This window comes from Arachis ipaensis, chromosome B09 (assembly GCF_000816755.2).
Source record: "Arachis ipaensis cultivar K30076 chromosome B09, Araip1.1, whole genome shotgun sequence".
In the NCBI taxonomy this organism is placed as follows: Eukaryota; Viridiplantae; Streptophyta; class Magnoliopsida; order Fabales; family Fabaceae; genus Arachis; species Arachis ipaensis.
The window spans coordinates 24,521,256-24,541,471 of record NC_029793.2 but is presented as its reverse complement, the minus strand read 5'-3'; the positions used below and the strand labels follow the sequence as shown (position 1 = coordinate 24,541,471).

Genomic DNA, 20,216 nt, shown 5'->3' with positions numbered 1-20,216 from the left:
ATGAAAGAAAAAAATTATTATTTCTATCCATAAAGGTTTGCAATATTGACAAAATCTATATATAAATAAAAAGTTTAATTATTCTATTAATTTATATAGTTTTACCAAAATTATAATTAAATTTTATATTTTTTTTAATTGAGTTTTTAAACCATTTTAAATTTTGTAATTAGGTCCTATCTATTGTAACTAAAATAAAACGTTTTTGTTATATTTTTTGTCTTCTTATTGCACCTTGTAGTTGATTCGAACCAGTCTTGTCTTCTCTTTTATCAACTCATTCAAAAAACTTGCATATCCTATTAAAGCAAGAAATAAATTTTCTATTTGACTTCTTTATTGTGCCAGAATTTTAGAAAACAAACGTGTCTCTGCAAAAGCAATGAACCCCTTTTTTTTAATAGCTTAAACCAGTCACTTGGTGCATCTTTATCATCACCAATCTATTTAAAGATGTTGTATTTTGACATTCTCCCACAAACAATATACACTTTACCATGACTTGTTATTACCGATGAAGAAAGAACAACAAATGTCTTCCCATAAAAGATCAACCACAAAAAAAATCCTCAAAATATTCTGATGCTAATAAAAATAATCTCCACTTTATTATTAAAAAATATCTTTAAATAATTTAAAAATGTGCCAAAATTATTCATATGTGAAGATAAATGTAGCTTATTAAAGTTTTAGTATCATGTGATAAATGGAACGGTTCATTAACTTTTTTATTAGACTAAAACATTAAGGAACTACGTCTCTCTTTATGGATGAATAATTTTGACATATTTTTAAATTATTTAAAGATATTTTTATTGATAATAAAAAATATTTTTTTTGTCAGCATCAAAATATTTTTGGGCTGTTTTTTGCGGTTAACATAAAAAAAAATTTAGAGATTAAATTTTGATCAATTTTTATGCATACTTTATAAATGATTATCCAAACATTTTCACAAAATTTCGAATAAAATGGACAAAAATTTTAATAAATACAAAAAATTATTTATCACTTATTAAAAAAAAATTATATTTTTGGATATTTTTATTTCATTAAAAAATATTTTCAGAGTATTTTTATCATTAACAAGTTTAGAGAATACTTTTAACTCCAACTTGATAATTTTAGAACATTTTTAGTCGAATAACAAATAAACACTTAAACTATTTTTTAAGAAATCTCATACATTTTGGCCTTAAAAAAAAATTTTTATTCTTCAACAGTCTTCGAAAAGTGATTTTGTCAAATATAGTAGCCTAAATTGTTTTGAAAATAGATAATATAAGAGAAACCAATTTGTGTGAATAAAAGTTTGTTTAGAGCATTCCTCATCTTAACTTTCATTTTAATTATATTTTATGTCTCACAAAATATCACTTTAGTATTTATGAGATCTATCGTTTCGATAGTTTGTCTCAGTTCAATTTAAACTACATTTGTATTAAAAACCTAAACAAAAGAATTATATAAATTTTTTTCGGTGACTTAAAGAATTATATAAAATGATAATTTTTTATTAGTTCTCTATTAAAATAATATTATCTTTATAACAAGACAAATTTTATTTTATTTATTAATTTTAATATAAATTTCAATTTAAAAATATTTTATTTTCTGTATTTTAAAAACATTCTATTAAAGTTGCTCTTATAAATTAAAATATCTATGAAATTTTTTGGGAATAATTTGGACATTTAGCGCAAAGTTAATCCTTAATCTTCTCTTTACACTAGTTATGCCACGTGTTATGATAGCTCCACAAAGCTCATGTCACGTGCATGTTTCCAAAATAGACTTGCACACACACTAGATTCCCCTTACCTTATCTCCCTGATACCGGTGGCCACTGCTATCCATCCCAACTCGGAAGCAGAGAGCAAAGAGCACTCTTGCCGTTACTCTCTCTTCACTTCCAACACCCAATAATAAATAATAAATAGAACGAAACTAACTTCACTAAATTCCCGTTCCTCCGCGGCAATAACAACAAATTCGAAGCTCAAATTTCGCCGAACAGAAGCATGGCAGCGTCGTCACTCTGTTCCTCTTTCACCACCAAAGCATGGAGCAACGCACAGAGTAGTAGTAGTAGTGGTTGCCGTCGTAAGCACCACAAAACCGTAACCCTAGCGGGTTTTCTTCGCGGAGACTTTCAGCTTCTACATACGACATCGTTTCCTGCTTCCGGGAGCAGAGCGCGGCGTGGCAGGAGGCGCCGATCGGGTGCGGTGGCGTCCCTTGGAGGGTTGCTGGGCGGCATCTTCAAGGGCACTGATACGGGAGAGTCGACGAGGCAGCAATACGCTGCGACTGTTAATGTCATAAACGGTTTGGAACGCGAAATTTCTGCGCTGTCAGATTCGGAACTGAGGGACAGGACTTTTGCGCTCAGGGAACGCGCGCAGCAGGGCCAAACACTCGATTCCCTCTTGCCTGTTAGTCCAAAATTTGAAGACATTTCTTTCTTTCTTTTTCGTCGTAAAATATGCATTTTTTCTTTTTAAATTGGAAATGGCTTTTGTGCACGCATAGTATCTAACAGCAAGAATGTTTGTCTTGCTACTCACTACCTCAATAGTGTTGCACATTGTAGCAAGTATTGTTGTTGTTATACTTATGCATGATTTGTGATAAAAAACTGTAGCATACTTTGGACCGCACCTAGCGAGGAAATATTTTTGCTGCTGTTATTGTTGATTTTTTTTTTCTAAATTTCTTGATATTTAAATTTATTGTAAGCAATGATATGGATGAAGTCAGGTGTTTTATTATTCCAGGAGGCTTTTGCTGTTGTAAGAGAGGCTTCAAAAAGGGTTCTCGGTCTTCGTCCTTTTGATGTTCAACTGATAGGTGAAACTTTTTGTTGTGCTTTGTTTGAAATATTTTGGATTTTTCTGCAGAGGTAGGATACTGTAGCTCTAGCTGAAAAGCTGTTAAATTTGGCTTGGTTTTTTTAGGTGGAATGGTTCTTCATAAGGGAGAGATAGCAGAAATGAGGACTGGAGAAGGGAAGACATTGGTTGCAATTTTGCCAGCATATTTGAATGCTTTAACTGGAAAGGGCGTTCATGTTGTGACCGTTAATGATTATCTGGCTAGAAGAGATTGTGAGTGGGTTGGTCAAGTCCCTCGCTTTCTTGGGTTGAAGGTTGGCCTCATCCAGCGTATGTCTCATATTTTTATCCTTTGCTTTCCCCTTTATATCAGATTATGTTTCTGTATATTATCCTTTTTTGGTCAGTTGGAGCATTCGTTGTTTTGATGATTCTGTCTTGCTTCCTTGTTATCAACCTCTGTATCATTTCTAATTTTAAGCCATTTCATGATGTATTTTATATTGATTTCATTTTGGCTGCATTTTATGTTACTCAGCTCTTTATTTATTGAGCTTTTATATTTTTAATCTTTTTAATGCACACCGCGCTTTAAATCTATGCCATTGTTGCTAGCTTACAACGAATTTCATTGGCAGAGAATATGACAAGTGAGCAAAGAAAGGAAAATTACTTATGTGACATAACATATGTCACCAACAGCGAGCTTGGTTTTGATTACTTAAGAGACAATCTTGCCACGGAAAGTAATTCTTCCTGTACTTATTACTTGCATTTACTATATGCTTTGCAAATAGTTGTTTTTATCCATTACATTACACTGAACTTCAAATCATGGGATCTGCAGAGTGTTGAGGAGCTTGTCGTAAGAGGTTTCAATTACTGTATCATTGATGAGGTTGATTCCATCCTTATTGACGAAGCTAGAACTCCACTCATTATATCAGGACCTGCAGAAAAACCTAGTGATCGATATTATAAGGCTGCAAAGATAGCAGCTGCCTTTGAACGAGACATACACTACACTGTAAGTCTTCTAAAATTAAACTATATTTGCTTTTTGAACTATAGCAAAGTATTACGTTATCATCATACACTTTTTCTGCCTTTCTCTCTGGCTCAGTGCTTAACTGACTAATTGTTAGATAGACACTGACAAGAAAATTTAGCATCTAAAGAGGAGTCTGTATTCTGCATTCTGTATAGGTTTGCAGGAGTTAGGAACTATGTGCATTAACTAGGTTATATGGCATACTTAAGTTCAGCCAATCTTGTATAAAGTAGAGAGATTTATTTATCGCCTGACTGTCTACTTTTTGGGCCTATAATCCTATATTACCTATGCTAGAAAATTATAGAAGGGATTGCTTTGTCATTTACTAATATTTCCCCCTTTTGGTGGTGACATGTAAATGGAAAAGGGAAATTTTTAATGCAGAACCATAATAACGACAGTGTTGTATTTAGACTAAAGGAAAAGTCTAGGGGGCCAGCAACTTTATTAAATTCTAGCCAGCATGTAACCAGCAAAAGAAAAGTGAACCATTGGATGAAATCTCACACCAATCTCACATCATTAAAATCATCATTGATGGCTACTTGATGGCTACAAATCACAAAAGTTGCTGTCCCCTAGCACTCCTCCTGACTAAATATAGCGTGGTAAAAAGTCAAGAAGGAAATAAGACTGTTATATGTTGTGTATAATGGGTGGACAGTGGACACAGTAAACAAGATAGGATGGGGAATAAATGTATTGACTTTCATGGGATTTTGTAGATGCCAATAAGCATGAAAATGCAACTAAAAAAGCATACATTAAACTATTTCAGGAAAAAAGTCAGTCTGGAATTATTTCTTTTGGTAAATGATTCAACTTCAACCTTTAATTTGTATGCTGACAACTTCTCTTATGGCTTGAGTGGATGCTTAATTTATTAAAATAGAAGTGAATCTTCTAATCTTATCTTTACTAAAACTGTCACTGTAGGTGGACGAAAAACAGAAGACAGTTCTACTTTCTGAGCAAGGTTATGAAGATGCTGAAGAAATTTTAAACGTCAAAGATTTATACGATCCACGAGAACAGTGGGCTTCATATATCCTAAATGCAATAAAAGCGAAAGAACTATTTCTCCGAGATGTAAATTACATAACTCGTGGAAAAGAGGTCCTAATTGTCGATGAGTTCACTGGTCGAGTTATGCAGGTATTCAGACATTCTAACACTCTCTTATGACAGTACATTCTATAATTTGCCAGGGAAAGACAATAGGCATAGTAGCACCTATAGCATTTTCTTAGTATTATTTGATTTATTGCACGTGGTAATTATTATCTCTTCATTTTGAACTATTTGTTGTGATAACAACAGTTGTTATGAAAATTAACTAGTTTGAGACTTTGAGTTGAAGTTTTGACGCAGATTTTATATTAGTCTACATTATAAACCGATCCACCATACCTTTCTAAAATACAAATTATTAATGGAGCTTCCACCCTTCTAAGTTTTGATACATTTTATATTTTACCATATCTTCAAATTAATTGGTAATGCCATAATGGAGCTTCCTCCTTCTTAATATGTCGTACTTGCTTGTGAATATAATGCCAAGAGCTTGGTATTTATATTACATTCTGATAGTTGAAGTGTTTGAATATAATGTTATTTCAAACGTACAAGAAATCATCCTCTTTATAGAGGAATGAGGAATGAGGAATGAGGAATTACAGAAATAGAAATAACTAGAAAATAGGAAAAAAGGAAATACTAGCCTAAAATAAAAGAAAAATTTCTAATCATAAAATCTTTAAAATTAAGCTAAACCAAAATAGGAAAAGATTTATAACTAATTCAATTTACATAAAAGATTCATGAAAGGAATTAGGAATTTGATTTTGATTTGATCTAGTCAACACTCCTCCTCAAAGTTGGCTTGAAGATATCCTTCATTAATGGCTTACTTATTATGCTATCAAAGGTCTTCTTGGGTAATCCTTTAGTTAGAACATCTGCTAATTGTTTCGTGATTGGAACATATGAGATGCAAATTTGTCCTCTCTCAATCTTTTCCCTGATAAATGCTTGTCAACTTCAACATGTTTAGTTCTATTGTGCAGAACTGGATTATGAGAAATAGAAATTGCAGATTTGTTGTCATAATACAACTCATTGATGGAGAAATGGGAACTTTTAGTTCTTGTAGGATTTTCTCTACCCACAGTGCTTCACATATTCCATGAGCCACTACAACATTCTGTTTTTTACTCCTCCAACTAACCAGGTTTCCTCCAACAAAAGTACAATAGCTAGATGTTGACCACCTATCCATGACATTCCCAGCCCAATCCGTATCTGTATAAGCTTCTACTTGAAGATGTCCATGCTTTTTGTAGAGTAACCCTTTCCCAGGCGACCCCTTCAAGTACCTTAGGATTCTAAAGACAGCATCCATGTGTTCTCGACCAGGTGAATGCATAAACTGGCTTACCATGCTCACAACAAAGGCTAAGTAGATAGCCTTCCTACCAACCGCTGATATCTCCCTTTGTCCATTATATTTTCTGGTTCAGCTGGCTTCAATTTTAAGTTAGGCTCTATAGGTGTTTTAGCAGCTTTACAACTAAGTAATCCCGTCTCTTTTAAAAGATCTAGGATGTACTTTCGTTGGTTCATAAAAATGCCTTTCTTAGACTTTGCAAATTCAATTCCAAGGAAGTATTTTAATGAGCCAAGTTCTTTGATTTCAAATGCTTTGGCAAGCTTCTCCTTCAAGTCTTTTAGCTCCAAGATATCATCGCCTGTCAGAATAATGTCATCCACATATACAATTAAGATGACAGTTTTATTAACTGCTGAATGTTTATAGAAAAGTGTATGGTCAGCTTGACTTTGAGTATAACCAAGTCCCTTCACCACCATTCCAAGTCGTTCAAACCAAGCTCTTGGGGATTGTTTCAATCCATAGAGAGATTTCTTAGTTTGCACACTTTATTCCTCTCTAGTTCAGCCTCAAATCCAGGTGGAAGTTTCATGAACAGCTCTTCCTCTAGCTCCCCATTCAGGAAAGCATTCGTTACATCCAATTGATGTAAAGGCCATTTGTATTTCGCAGCAAGAGATGAGAGAATCCGCATAGAGTTGAGTTTAGCAACTGGAGCAAAAGTCTCTCGATAGTCTACTCCATAGGTTTGTGTAAATCCCCTAGCTACTAACCTAGCTTTATACCTCTCTATGCTTCCATCAGCATTGCACTTGATGGTGAAAACCCACCTGCAGCCAACCAATTTTGTATTATGTGGCAGATCTACAATCTCCCCAGTTTCATTTTTCTTGGGTGCATGTCACTCTTCCATCGTTGCTAATTTCCAGTTGGGATCATCTAGTGCTTCCTCTATGTTCCTAGGCTCAAACAGATTTGTAATTTTAGAAATAAAAGCTCGATGTTTTTGAGAGATTTTGGTAAGAGACATAATTGGAAATAGGAGGTGTTGGTTTTGAGTACCTTTTTGGTGTAGGTTCTGGTTTCTTTCCGAAGGGCTATTGGCAAGTTATTATTAGAAGTGACAATTTTAGATTTACCTGGAAGTTCCTAAAGTACTACAGTGGGGTTGGCTTCCGGGTTTTCAGATCGGGTTGGTACAGATATGATAGGCTGGTCTCTAGTCTTCTTGGGATATTTTTGAACATAACATCAAAGCTCATTTTCTGATTTTGGTATTTCTTTTCCTGTTTGGGTTCCAACTAATTCTGGCCCAATTTCAGAATCGGTTTCCTCATCGTTTTTTGCAATTGTTTCAGAATTTACTTGATCAGTGAAAGTTGTCCTCAATATGTAAGATAGGAGCGGGTAAAGGTTCATGCAAAAAATTTTTTCACTTAGACTCTTCTCCCTGAAGAGAATTTTTCTGAAAAAAGGTTTCATGTTCCAAAAAAGTAACATCTATGCTTACATGAAATTTCTGTGTGTGGATTGAAACATTGATAACCCTTTTAACTTGGGGAATAGCCAATAAAAATGCATTCTTCTGTCCTTGGATCAAGTTTACTTTGATATGAAGGTGTATGCAAAAACACAGTGCGACCAAATTCTTTTAAAGGTAAGTCAAAATGCAATCTGGAAAATTCTTGTTGAAAATATCCAACGGTGTGCAGTAATTTAACACACATATGGGCATTCGATTTATGAGATAGGCTGATGCTAGGGCAACATCTCCCCATAAATACTTTGGAACATTACCCTCAAACATAATGGCACGTGCTACTTCAAGAAGATGTTTATTCTTCCTTTCAGCAATGCCATTTTGTTGGAGTGTATTGGGATATGTAGATTGATGTTGAATACCTTTCTTTTGAAGAAATTCACCAAGATCTTTATTAAAGTATTCAGTGTCATCACCACTTTTTAATATTGAAATTTTTGTGTTAAATTGTGTTTCTACCATTGTTGAAAAATACTGAAAAATTTTAGAAACCTCAGATTTTCCATGCATGAGATAGATCCAACATAGTCGTGTGTGGTCATCGATAAAAGTTACAAACCATTTTTTTCCAAATTGAGTTGTTATTTTCGATGGACCTCATACATCACTATGAATCAAGTGGAAAGGTTTAGATGCATGATAAGGTTGAGAGTAATAAGGAACTCTATGCCTCTTTGAACGAATACAACTTTCACATTTAAGTAAGGAAGAATCAATATTCTTAAACAAATTTGGAAACAAATGTTTGAGATATGGGAAACTAGGGTGTCCCTAGTCTATTGTGCCAGAGCATTATTTGGTCCTTTGTAGGCATAGAACTTATACCACTAAATTATTGAGCTACTTTATCCTCCGAAATATCCTCAAAATGATAGAGCCCATCCATCATCTTAGCACTGCCAATCATCTTTGATGTCCGGTCCTGAAAAATACCATGAGTATCAAAGAATGTCACAACACATTGGAATACTTGCAGATTTTACTAATAGAGAGAAGATTACAAAAAAGCTTTGGTACATGTAGGACATTTCTTAGGTCAATGTTTTTGGACAATTTAATTGTACCTTTTCCAGCAATAGATGAAAAACTACCATCAGCAACTCTAATTTTCTCATTTTCAAAGCAAGAAGAATAAGTTTTAAATAAAGGAGAGAGACTGGTCATATGGTCAGATGCACTTGAATCGACAATCCATGGTGCATTTAAGTTTGAGGTGCAGTTAAGGGACATAGGAATACTAAAATTACCTGTTTGAGCCAAAGAACCACTCGGAGTACTAGACACAGAACTGGAATTCAACAGCTTCATAAGCTACTCAACCTGTTCCTTACTCAATGATGATTTTTCAGCCTCATGAGCAGTTGGGGGTAGAACGTATTTTGGGACCAGGTTTGCTGCCTTTAAGATGTGCTGGTTTTCCATGAATCTTCCAGCAGGTTTCTCGGGTGTGACAAGGTTTATTGCAGTGGTCACACCAAAGATTGGAGGGGTGCTTCTGATTTGATGAACTTTTAAGTGTAGCAAGTGCCACTAAGAGTGCATTAGACTCCAAAGAAGTCCGTTCAGTCTTGCCTTTCCCCATTATCATAGCTCTACGAGTTTCCTCTCTTCTAACTTCAGCAAATACTTCTCCAATTGAGGGTAGGATTGCTCTTCCAATAATTCTGCCACGAACTTCATCTAGCTCCACGTTGAGGCCTGCAAGAAATTGGAATATCCTCCCTTCTTCCCCTGTTTGTTGGTGGTTGGTGGTGTTTGGCATCAGCGGCTGAATTCCACTTGTAGTTATTGAAGTGGTCAAGATCCTGCCACTATGCCACACCCGCTCTAATGTGTGAAAATATTTGGTGATATTGTCACTTCCTTGTTGAATTTCTCTAGCTTTTAGAGTAAGTTCATAAATCTGAGATTTATTCCCAAGATCAAAATACATCTCCTTGACACTATCCCACAATTCTTTATAGTTACTACTGATATGGTCTTCCATTGAGTTCACCAGCCATGTCATCACCATGGAATTTTCGGTATCCCATGCATTATATTGTGGGTCAGTGACGTTAGGCTGGTTTCGTTCACCGGTGAGATATCCAATCTTCCCTCTTCCACGGATGTACATCTGAACCGATTGAGACCACCTAAGGTAGTTTGACCTATTGAGTTGAAATGTGGTGATCTGAACTGAATGGGAGTCACCACTAACTAGTACCCGTTGCTCAGATTTTAAATTTGATGGAGTAGGAGTGGTGTTCTCCTTCTGTTCAGGATTAATGACTGAGGAACTGTTAGCCATAGTTATAAATTAGAGGCACAGTGCAGAGATTCTGCTCTGATACCAAGTTGAAGTGTTTGAATATAATGTTATTTCAAATGTACAGAGAATCATCCTCTTTATAGAGGAATTACAAAAATAGAAATAACTAGAAAATGGAAAAAAAGGGAAAAATACTAGTCTAAAATAAAGGAAAGATTTCTAATCATAAAATCCTTAAAATTAAGCTAAACCAAAAAAGGAAAAGATTTATAATTAATTCTATTTACATAAAAGATTCATGAAAGGAATTAGGAATCTGATTTTGATATGACCTAGTCAACATGATTGTTATATGTTCTCTCTTGCTAATAGCAAATCAAATGTACTATTTCAATGAACGCCACTATTTAAACAACAAAGAACGAAACTAATATGAAGACACAATATCTTATCTTCAAAATTTTTAGTAGTAAATTTTGTTGACATCTCAAGCATTAAGTAATTTTTATTTACATTTTTTTCTTCTGTAAATACAATTTTTCTTTATTGATAGGGGAGAAGGTGGAGTGATGGACTTCACCAAGCAGTTGAAGCAAAGGAAGGGCTACCAATTCAAAATGAAACAGTTACACTGGCCTCCATTAGTTATCAGAATTTCTTTCTGCAGGTTGGAAATGTTTCATCTTCAGAAATCAGGAAATCATTTACCTAAGAAACTACCTTGATGCTTTTTAATCTGTGTTTTTGCAGTTTCCTAAGCTTTGTGGTATGACTGGTACAGCAGCAACAGAAAGCACAGAATTTGAGAGCATTTACAAGCTTAAAGTTACAATTGTTCCAACAAATAAACCTATGATAAGAAAGGTTTAAATCTTGCTTGTCAATCATAGACCACTATCATGGCTTTTGCAATGTGAAACATGGAGTATTGGCTTTTACTTATCAGAGTTTCGCAAGATGAAGTAGTTGTCAAGATACTGTTTTTTATATATTAAAATACCATAAAATATTTTTGCCTTTCCTAAGACTTGAATTCAAGACCATTGGATAAGAAACCAATGTACTTACTATCTTGACCAATCCCACATTTATTATTACTACACACATTGAATATGATGCTTTTGTTTGAATATTGTGTTTTGATATCTTTGGTGAGTGTTAGGTGTGCCTTGCTATTTTAGATTAGTTCCCATTTACTAGTTTTTCTGGTTTCGGGGAAAGCGAGGAGGCTCTTTGTTGCAATGTGCTATATAAGCCGTTGTTTGGAGTATTTAATTGGTGTCTAACTTCTGCACCGTCGATGATAGATTTTTCAGACAAACAACTTTTGCAGGATAGGTGTACTGTAGATTTTTGTCTCTATTTGGTGTAAAGCCCATGATATATTTAGAGGCATTTCCCTTAAATGCTCAGAGATCGGAAAGTTATGCTTCACTGGTAGTATTTTATTTTGTTTGTTTTTGCTTCTATAAGGTGTATATCTTGACCTCTCGTCTTTAATCATCATTCCCTTCATTAGTAATTCAAAAGTTATGCTTCATTGATAGTATTTTTTGTTTGCTTGCTTTTTGCTTATTTAAGGAGTATCTTGTCCTCCCAACTGTTTATTTGATAGTATGCTTGTTTTCCCCTTTTGTAAGGAGTATCACTTACCCTCCCATGTACTGCCATTCTTCTCTTCATGTTAGCAATATATTTCTTGATAAAAAACTCGAAGAGTTTTATCATGTCTAATGAGCCTTTATTTTCTTCTCAGGATGAATCTGATGTAGTTTTTAGGGCAACTAGTGGGAAATGGCGAGCAGTTGTAGTAGAAATCTCTAGAATGCATAAAACTGGTCGTCCAGTACTTGTTGGCACCACCAGTGTGGAGCAGAGCGATTCTTTGTCAGAGCAATTGAAAGAAGCTGGAATTCCACATGAGGTAAAGTCTTTTTCGTTTTAATGGGGATGTTGGAAGATGTGAGCGCACATTATTTTCTTTAATCTTACCTGTGTTGAATGTCTTTAATGGAGAAGGGTAGTGTATTCTTTGCCCAAGACCGGATGCCACTATTAATAATTGTTCTTCTATTTGAAAGAGTAGAGTTAGACATAATGATAGAAACTGTTCTTTCTAATCCGATAGTTTTTTGGATATAATATAATGAACCCTGTCCCTGTATTGTTTAAGGTTCTTAATGCAAAACCAGAAAATGTTGAGAGGGAAGCAGAGATTGTAGCTCAGAGTGGTCGGCTTGGGGCCGTGACAATTGCTACCAACATGGCTGGTCGTGGGACAGATATAATTCTTGGCGGTAATGCTGAATTTATGGCAAGATTAAAGCTTCGTGAGATACTGATGCCTAGGTATTTTCTATTTCTAAATGAAAGAAGAATTAGTTTAGTGGAATGGGTTAGGGTCTTTAGGTGGAAGGTTGTATGTTGATTACTTGTCCTATGCAATTTTATGCCAGTTGATGAAAAGTTCGTAGAATGATCCAGAAGAGCAACACGTGTGCAAAATACCTTTTTTATCAATGCTTCATGCAAAACTATTTCATTTGATGTATGTTCTAGGATGATTTAAACTTTCTCAAGGTACAATCTCAATGACAAAGACAATTAAAATTATATAAAATGGTCTATGTACCATTATAGGAATAGGAATAATAACTATAAAGACCTTAAATTTGTCTTCCCTGTGGCCTACCAACCATTAACTCTCTTGGCATCTCTTGGTTTCTCCCAAGTTAGATCCATTAGACTCTTAAACTTTGCGGAATTTTGTATTTACATTGCATTGATACAACCAACAAGCAAGTTAGAAAGAATCAACGTATCATGCATTAGAACTGAAAGTTCCTCTTCAAACAACTGGAAGTCCTTGCAAGCATGCATTTCATTCTTTTTGGTAATATATGATTGCAGAGTTGTCAAGCCAGATGATGGAGTCTATGTATCAATAAAGAAACCTCTTCCCAAAAAGACTTGGAAGGTAGGTGCTGTCCTTGTTATGACTAAATTGAATTGTAATATAGGAGTGACATGCAAGGAAAAAGATCTTCTAGTGAGGAAAATTGTAAAGTGACAAAGTAAGGGGTTAATTACCATTGAATTTGTAATTTCTATCATGTGTGACCCCACTCCCTTGACTCAAGGGTGATTAGGCTCTCACTTTCTCACTTCACCAACTTCTTCACTTTAGAGGAGCTTGATCTAAATGCAAACATACCCCGCAACTTCGAATGAATTGCATTAACACCCACTTTTCCATTTATTGGCCATTAGATACTCAAACTCTTAAAATTTATTGCAGTTAACTTTCCAGTCAATATTTTGTTAACTTTCATATGTTAGGCATGTGCATTTTAATTCTTTTGTATGTTATAACTGAAAATAACATGTTCTTGAATAATCAAATAAAAGATGTACTAAAACTCATCGTCAATAGGAAATCACAACCCTAGTACAAATGAAAGAAATTGGACTGAAATGTGATTGAGATTATTGTCAACACTTCCATCTGTTAGTGCCCCAAAAGAGTAATCATCACTGAGAATCTTTAGGCAAATCAAATGCAACTGCAGTTAGGCAATTTCATTTCTGGTGGAATTTAATCAGAACTTTAAGGTTAGCTTATTAAATCTATCTATGACCGAAACAGCCAGCTCAGCTTAGGTTTATAACCTACTGCAGTGTGCCACTCTCTGTCTCTCCATGTGCAGTGAAATCAAATGAGGGGAACCTAAAGAAAAGTTGTTACTAGCAAATCAAACAAAGCAATTGCTGATGAAGTTTGAATGATGAAGGAGAAATATATACGGTGGGGAAAGAGATCCAATTTTTGTCGGCTCTATTCCCAAATTTGTAAAAGGATCAGTTAATTTATTTTCAAATTAGAAAGTTTTTATTCGAAATATTTTAGTTGAGGATTTATATAAATATATATAAATAAAATGTTAAAGTTCCACATGCATATTCACCAATTACAGTCAAATATATTGGATGAAAATTGTAACTTTTAAAGTTGAGTATTTAATACCTACTTTCATTAGTTGAGAGGGTGAAGGTTCAAAAACACTCAGAAGTTAAAAGGGTTTGTTTGAATTTTATTTTTCTTATATTTTATTCAGCAATACCTGGTCTGATACCCATGAACGTATCAATATCCAGGTGAATGAAAAGTTGTTTCCATGTCAACTATCAACTAAAAATACTGAGTTGGCTGAGAAGGCGGTGCAGTTAGCAGTTAAAACGTGGGGCCAAAGATCATTAACTGAGCTTGAAGCAGAGGAGCGCCTATCCTATTCATGTGAGAAGGTGACACGATGATGATGATCATGCTTTTATCGAATTAACACTATAATTGAGAATGCGTTATTAATGAATTTTCCCAAAAGAATATCTTAAGTGGTGTTTTCTTCTTTCTTGATATCACTTAAGCAAAGTTTTAATCTTGTGTCATTAAATCATGTATGTTTATGTAGGGGCCTGCTCAAGATGAAGTCATTGCTGAGCTGAGAAATGCATTTCTGGAGATTGTTAAGGAATATAAAGTCTTTACTGAGGAGGAGAGGAAGAAGGTTAATTTTTTACACTTGACTACCTCTATACTTAATCTATTGCCCTTAGCAAATTTTTAATAATAATTGTGACTTTAGGTTGTGGCAGCTGGTGGACTGCATGTAGTTGGCACAGAGCGTCATGAGTCCCGGAGAATTGATAATCAGGTTTGCATTCTTTCCTTTTCTTGGGAATAGCTTCTGGCATTACACAGCCAAATGCCTATTATAATTCTCAGCTATCATAGCCTCTACTCACAACTCCTTTCATGGATATATTGTTGAATAAGTAGTTAAACTTGAAACTTCAATTTCTATTTTTTCAGTTGCGTGGTCGAAGTGGCAGACAAGGAGATCCAGGAGGCTCACGCTTTTTCTTAAGTCTTGAAGATAACATTTTTCGTATATTTGGTGGAGACCGAATTCAGGTAATCTATTTGATGTGCAGCTGCTGTGCAGGGTCATTGATCACCAGAAATATTATTAGTAACAGTGTGAATGTGTAGGGTCTCATGCGAGCTTTCAGAGTTGAGGACCTACCTATTGAGTCAAAGATGTTGACTAAAGCATTAGATGAAGCCCAAAGGAAAGTGGAGAACTACTTCTTTGACATTCGGAAACAGTTGTTTGAGTATGATGAAGTGCTCAACAGCCAAAGAGATCGTGTTTATACAGAGAGAAGACGAGCACTTGAATCTGAGAATCTTCAGTCTCTTCTTATTGAATATGCTGAATTGACAATGGATGATATTATAGAGGTAAGTTTTAATTAATAACAATTTCATTTATATTGTGACCTCTTGCCTTCTTGGGCAATATGATGATGAATTGAATTTTGAATTAGGCAAATATTGGTTCTGATACTCCAAGAGACAGCTGGGATCTTGAAAGCTTAATTGCAAAAATTCAGCAGTAAGTGAAATAATCTGATCCTCTTGCTTGATGCGGTGTTTGGTTAAGTCATGAGCTGGAATTTAATCTTGTTCATATAGCACATTCATGTAATATCTTTGTTTTTTACTAGTATGTTTCTAGAACCTGGTACTGCCAAAAGCAACTTACCTGTCATTTGTTTCATTCTGCCTGGTATATTATGATCGTATAGTGCTCAATTGAATTGCACTGGGTTAGCAATTGCAGGGTAATAGTACTATGACTACCTAGCTTAATGATGCAACATCTTTTCAAGGTTATGGAGCATATCATTTAGTGTGTTGATGCATATAAAGGATTAAATTTTCGCAAGTGCATTTGCTGACAATAGACATTTGGATGATCCTCTCTCTCTCTCAGGTATTGCTACTTTCTGAATGATCTAACCCCTGATTTGCTGAGGAACAATTGCTCAGATTATGAAGAGCTGAAAAATTATCTCCGTCTCCGTGGTCGTGAAGCATATTTGCAGAAAAGGGTCAGCTACTAACATTAAATCTTCCTGACCAGTCCAAAGATGTCTATCATCATACATAGGATTCAATTTGAAAAGTTGGCATTTCTTTAGCGGATGAGACATAATTCTTTTTTTATTTTTTCATTTTGCATCTCATTATTACAAATGTTGCCGTAGGATATTGTGGAGCAACAAGAACCCGGTTTGATGAAAGAAGCTGAGAGATTCTTGATTCTGAGCAATATTGATCGCTTGTGGAAAGAACATCTTCAAGCACTAAAATTTGTTCAGCAAGCTGTAGGCTTGCGAGGGTATGCACAGAGGGATCCACTTATTGAATATAAGCTTGAAGGATATAACCTTTTCTTGGAGATGATGGCACAGATTAGAAGAAATGTTATCTATTCCATATATCAGGTTTGCATCAGACCCCCATCATATACATTCTTTGTTTTAGTTGCAACATTTGAAATATACATGACTTAAACCGTTATTTATATTATTGCATTTGGCAGTTCCAACCCGTGCGGGTAAAACAAGATCAGGACAAAAAGGGGAATCAGAAATCAGAGAAACTAAATGCACGGAAAGCTAATACCAATGCTGATCCAGTTGGTAGTGTTGAACCTTCAACATCAAGTGCTAGCGCATAATTCCAGCACGCCACAAAGTTATATAACTAAAAATCTGGCGCTGATCTGCTTGCATGTAAAGTTTAATGTACAATAGACCATGACTGTAAATGAAAAAATGTAACATGTATCTAGTCTAGATATAAAGAACTACATTAGAATACAAGTTCAAGAATGGGTTATAAACCTATAGCCATTCATTTAGATGGCTGGGGCATGTTACTCTTCTCAATTTGTTCGCCAAATGTAGCAGTGAAATCTGGCCTGTCTTTTCCATGTTTAAATTCATTGCCTTTTAAAGTATATCTTCATAAATTTTATTGATGGGGTTCCCTTTTTCCTGAAATCGTTGAAAGATCAATAAGTGAATCAAGCCTCAAAATATGGAATCTATTGCGAGAAACTATGTGAACATAAGTACAAAACTCTGGAATCTATTGCGAGAAAAAGACCTCACCTTAATTCCAATAGCAATGGCAGTTTTCAATTTAACAAGTTCACCTAATCTCAAAGAACCACCTTTGTTATCTTTAACAAAGATTAAGGGCACCCCTCTTGATGAAGCCAAACCTGGCAGATGCTTAGTCAACCAATTTGGCTTAGTATCGGAAGCTACAAGGACAGCCTGCATAAGTAACAAAGAATGTAAATAATGTCAATTCAGGGAAACAAAACAAAACTACTGAAGTACTTAACCACACCCTCAAGGAGCCAGGAGGTACACAATACAAACCACAGCATTCATTCATGCTAAACATTATGTATTACAATTATCTCATTCGATATTCTATTTTATTTAAAATAAGAAATAATCGAATTTGAATATGGAAAACAAGGTTGCCACTTCCATATGTGCATTAGTCACTAAGTGGTTATCATCATTAATAAATGATTAACATATTTTGGTTTTTTGGGTGCTTCTGCTAATCAAGTGAAGGTTGTGGATGATGCTTTTGAGATTTATTTTGCAAAACAGCAGGACTTAGAATTCAATTGCAGAAGTCTAGAGCATGTGCTCTGCTGTCGTTTCCAGGCACAGAAAAAGATTGTTTATATCTATCTCTTCAATTCTCTTTGCAACAGACCATCTTGGATTCCCTTCATTAACCAGGAGGCCTAATAAAAGTAATTTTTCTTTCATTGTTGACAAAATTAAAGATTAATCATTTGGAAAGGCAAATTACTTAACAAGGCTGGAAAATTGACTCTTGCTAAATATCTTGTATCATCTCTTCCAATTTATGTCATGCCTTCCTATTCACTCGGTGCCTAGATCAATTTGTGATGAGGTTGATAAAGCTACCAAGTCTTTTTGTGGAGTAAATCTAACATAGAGAAAGGGTGACATCATGTCAAACCATATCAACCAAGTCTTTTTGTGGAGTAAATCTAACATAGAGAAAGGGTGACATCATGTCAAACCAATCATCAATTGGGATACAGCTCCTATGGGTTTTGCTTCAACTTTCGTTTCCTAAAAGAAAAAGTTAACCATTCATATGATCTACGTAGCAGAATACAGAAACTCAACCTGAAGTTTAACCAAAGGTGATCTATGAGTGCTGCTGATTAAAGGGGGAAGTTGAGCAGACTTTCCCAGCTCAGTGCATGGTCTCATTCGTTCAAGGACCCGGGTTACGTCATTAACCCCAATAGAAAACTGTTGCTGCAAGGAACCATAGGTATGTAAGCTTCATGCTAAATTTGTCATACATTTTAAGGTCCCATTAACAAATTTAAAGACAAACCTTTAGCCATATCTTTTCTGGCAAAGAATTTCCATCCGTGCATCTCGCTAATTCGATCCCCCTGCTCATTGAAGTAACCACATGTCAGAATAGCTGAGAGAATATATGTACTATTTATTGATTAGTTCCGCGATAAGCAGGAAGCAATTCAGTACTTCACACATTATAACATTAAATCATTGGTGGTTTTATAACCTTGGCTTCACTAAACAGTATTGTCGAGAAAATCATGCTGGAAGAAAGCTTTGCTATTTAAATACAAAGTACAAAGACTAAATAGACGAACAAAGAGGTAAGGATAAAAACCACATAGCACCTGTACCAGTTTTGTATGTGTTTTTGTGAGTGACTTTGTACTGATTGCTTTCTTACCGTTAAACATTCTCCTTAATCCACAGAACACAAAGATGGACAGAAATTGTAAATCAAAGCACAGGTGAGAAGGCACTAGAAAATCGATGAATTCTACCTCTTAGTTGATTGCAGCAGACTGGCAAGTTGCTCTCCTTCATAGCAGCTGCAGATTGCAACAAAGATTAAATTACAGTTTAGTCCAAGAAAACGTTGATGCATAAGGACATTTAACAACAATAGAATTATGAGTTAAAATATACTAGCTAGAATTTTTTTACAACTTACAGGCTGAACATATACAATAGGAAAATGATACTTATATAATATAATATAATATACCAAGAAAAAGGAGTGCTGCATACTTATTTTCGGTACTGGCTTTACTGGGCATTTTCTACTCTCAGAATTTTCAGACTCACATTGAGTGCCTTCAGTAACAGGAAACTATATTCAGAAAAGGAAACTAACAACAAAGAAAAATTAAATCAATTCACAAAACGTGTAAATAGCTAAAAGAATTTTCATTGCTTTCCAATAACACACCAATGCGGGTAAATTCCTCAATAATATTAACAAAATAAACACGAAGAGAAGAAGCAAAACAGGGGGAAAGATCTGAAAATATAAATATCTTAATTAAAACTGTACAAATACGCTGGAAAGAAAATGAAGAAGGAAGCAAGAGTGCAAGGCTGTAAACTCGTAGTTTCTACCTCAGATTCAGAAAGCTGGTGTAGAAGGAAAGTAAATATACTCGTATTTTCATAAGTCTCAAATAAACCAATTAACACATAAATGATGTTGAATCATAATAAGTCTAACTCAAAAGCCACCCAGTCACGAGTCACAAGTTCATAAGACAGAAACAACCATGACTACACGAGCAGCGCAGAAAAAGAAAGAGCTTCGAACAGATTCATTCATTCAAAACAGATTCAATCCACCTAAGACTAGGTTGAGATGGAGGAGCCTACCTGAACTGCGAGACAACAGCAATCCGCCGAAGCCAAGGTTGAGAGAGCAGCGTCAATATGAAGAACAGAGATAGTGAGGCACAAAGCACTGGGCAGAGTAATATTTATATAATTTTCCTTAATTAATAACATTAATTGGTAATATATATAATGAAAAGGTCTAGCGCAGCAACTTTATTAAATTTTGGTTAGTATATAATCAGTAAAAGAAAAATGAGTAATTTTTAGTTAGTATATATATCATTAAAATTATCATTAATACTACTTGATGGTTATAAATCACAAAATTATTGACCTCCTATCACTTCTCATATATAATTTTATTTTTGTCACATGAATGGGATAATCCTCAATTTTGGGTAGGGTATTATAACATGCTATGCTTAAGAGTATCTCCAATAATTATATTACTCTAATGTTTTGTCTCATTTTAACTTGAAAATTCAATGTGAGATTTTTTTGTTATAAAGTTATAATGTTTATTTAATAGAGGTTTAATAAATTAT

General features: G+C 34.7%; 2 protein-coding genes across 2 annotated transcripts; one reads left to right on the top strand and one right to left on the bottom strand.

The window, feature by feature from the left end:
• Positions 1,805–16,918, top strand: LOC107617616 (protein translocase subunit SecA, chloroplastic). Its single transcript, XM_016319419.2, has 20 exons — positions 1,805–2,435; positions 2,778–2,850; positions 2,958–3,164; positions 3,473–3,576; positions 3,682–3,861; positions 4,825–5,043; positions 10,622–10,735; positions 10,819–10,932; positions 11,825–11,992; positions 12,242–12,417; positions 12,979–13,045; positions 14,224–14,370; positions 14,538–14,633; positions 14,712–14,780; positions 14,939–15,040; positions 15,119–15,370; positions 15,457–15,524; positions 15,906–16,023; positions 16,180–16,419; positions 16,518–16,918. Exons 1-20 carry the CDS (start codon positions 2,022–2,024, stop codon positions 16,653–16,655), a joined length of 3,066 nt encoding a protein of 1,021 aa, XP_016174905.1. The 5' UTR covers positions 1,805–2,021; the 3' UTR covers positions 16,656–16,918.
• LOC107617617 lies at positions 16,595–19,810 on the bottom strand. The gene is made up of 6 exons (XM_021112261.1): positions 19,711–19,810; positions 18,852–18,899; positions 18,383–18,443; positions 18,166–18,300; positions 17,092–17,259; positions 16,595–16,974 (listed from the first exon to the last, which is right to left on the bottom strand). Exons 4-6 carry the CDS (start codon positions 18,250–18,252, stop codon positions 16,930–16,932), a joined length of 300 nt encoding a protein of 99 aa, XP_020967920.1. The 5' UTR covers positions 18,253–18,300; positions 18,383–18,443; positions 18,852–18,899; positions 19,711–19,810; the 3' UTR covers positions 16,595–16,929.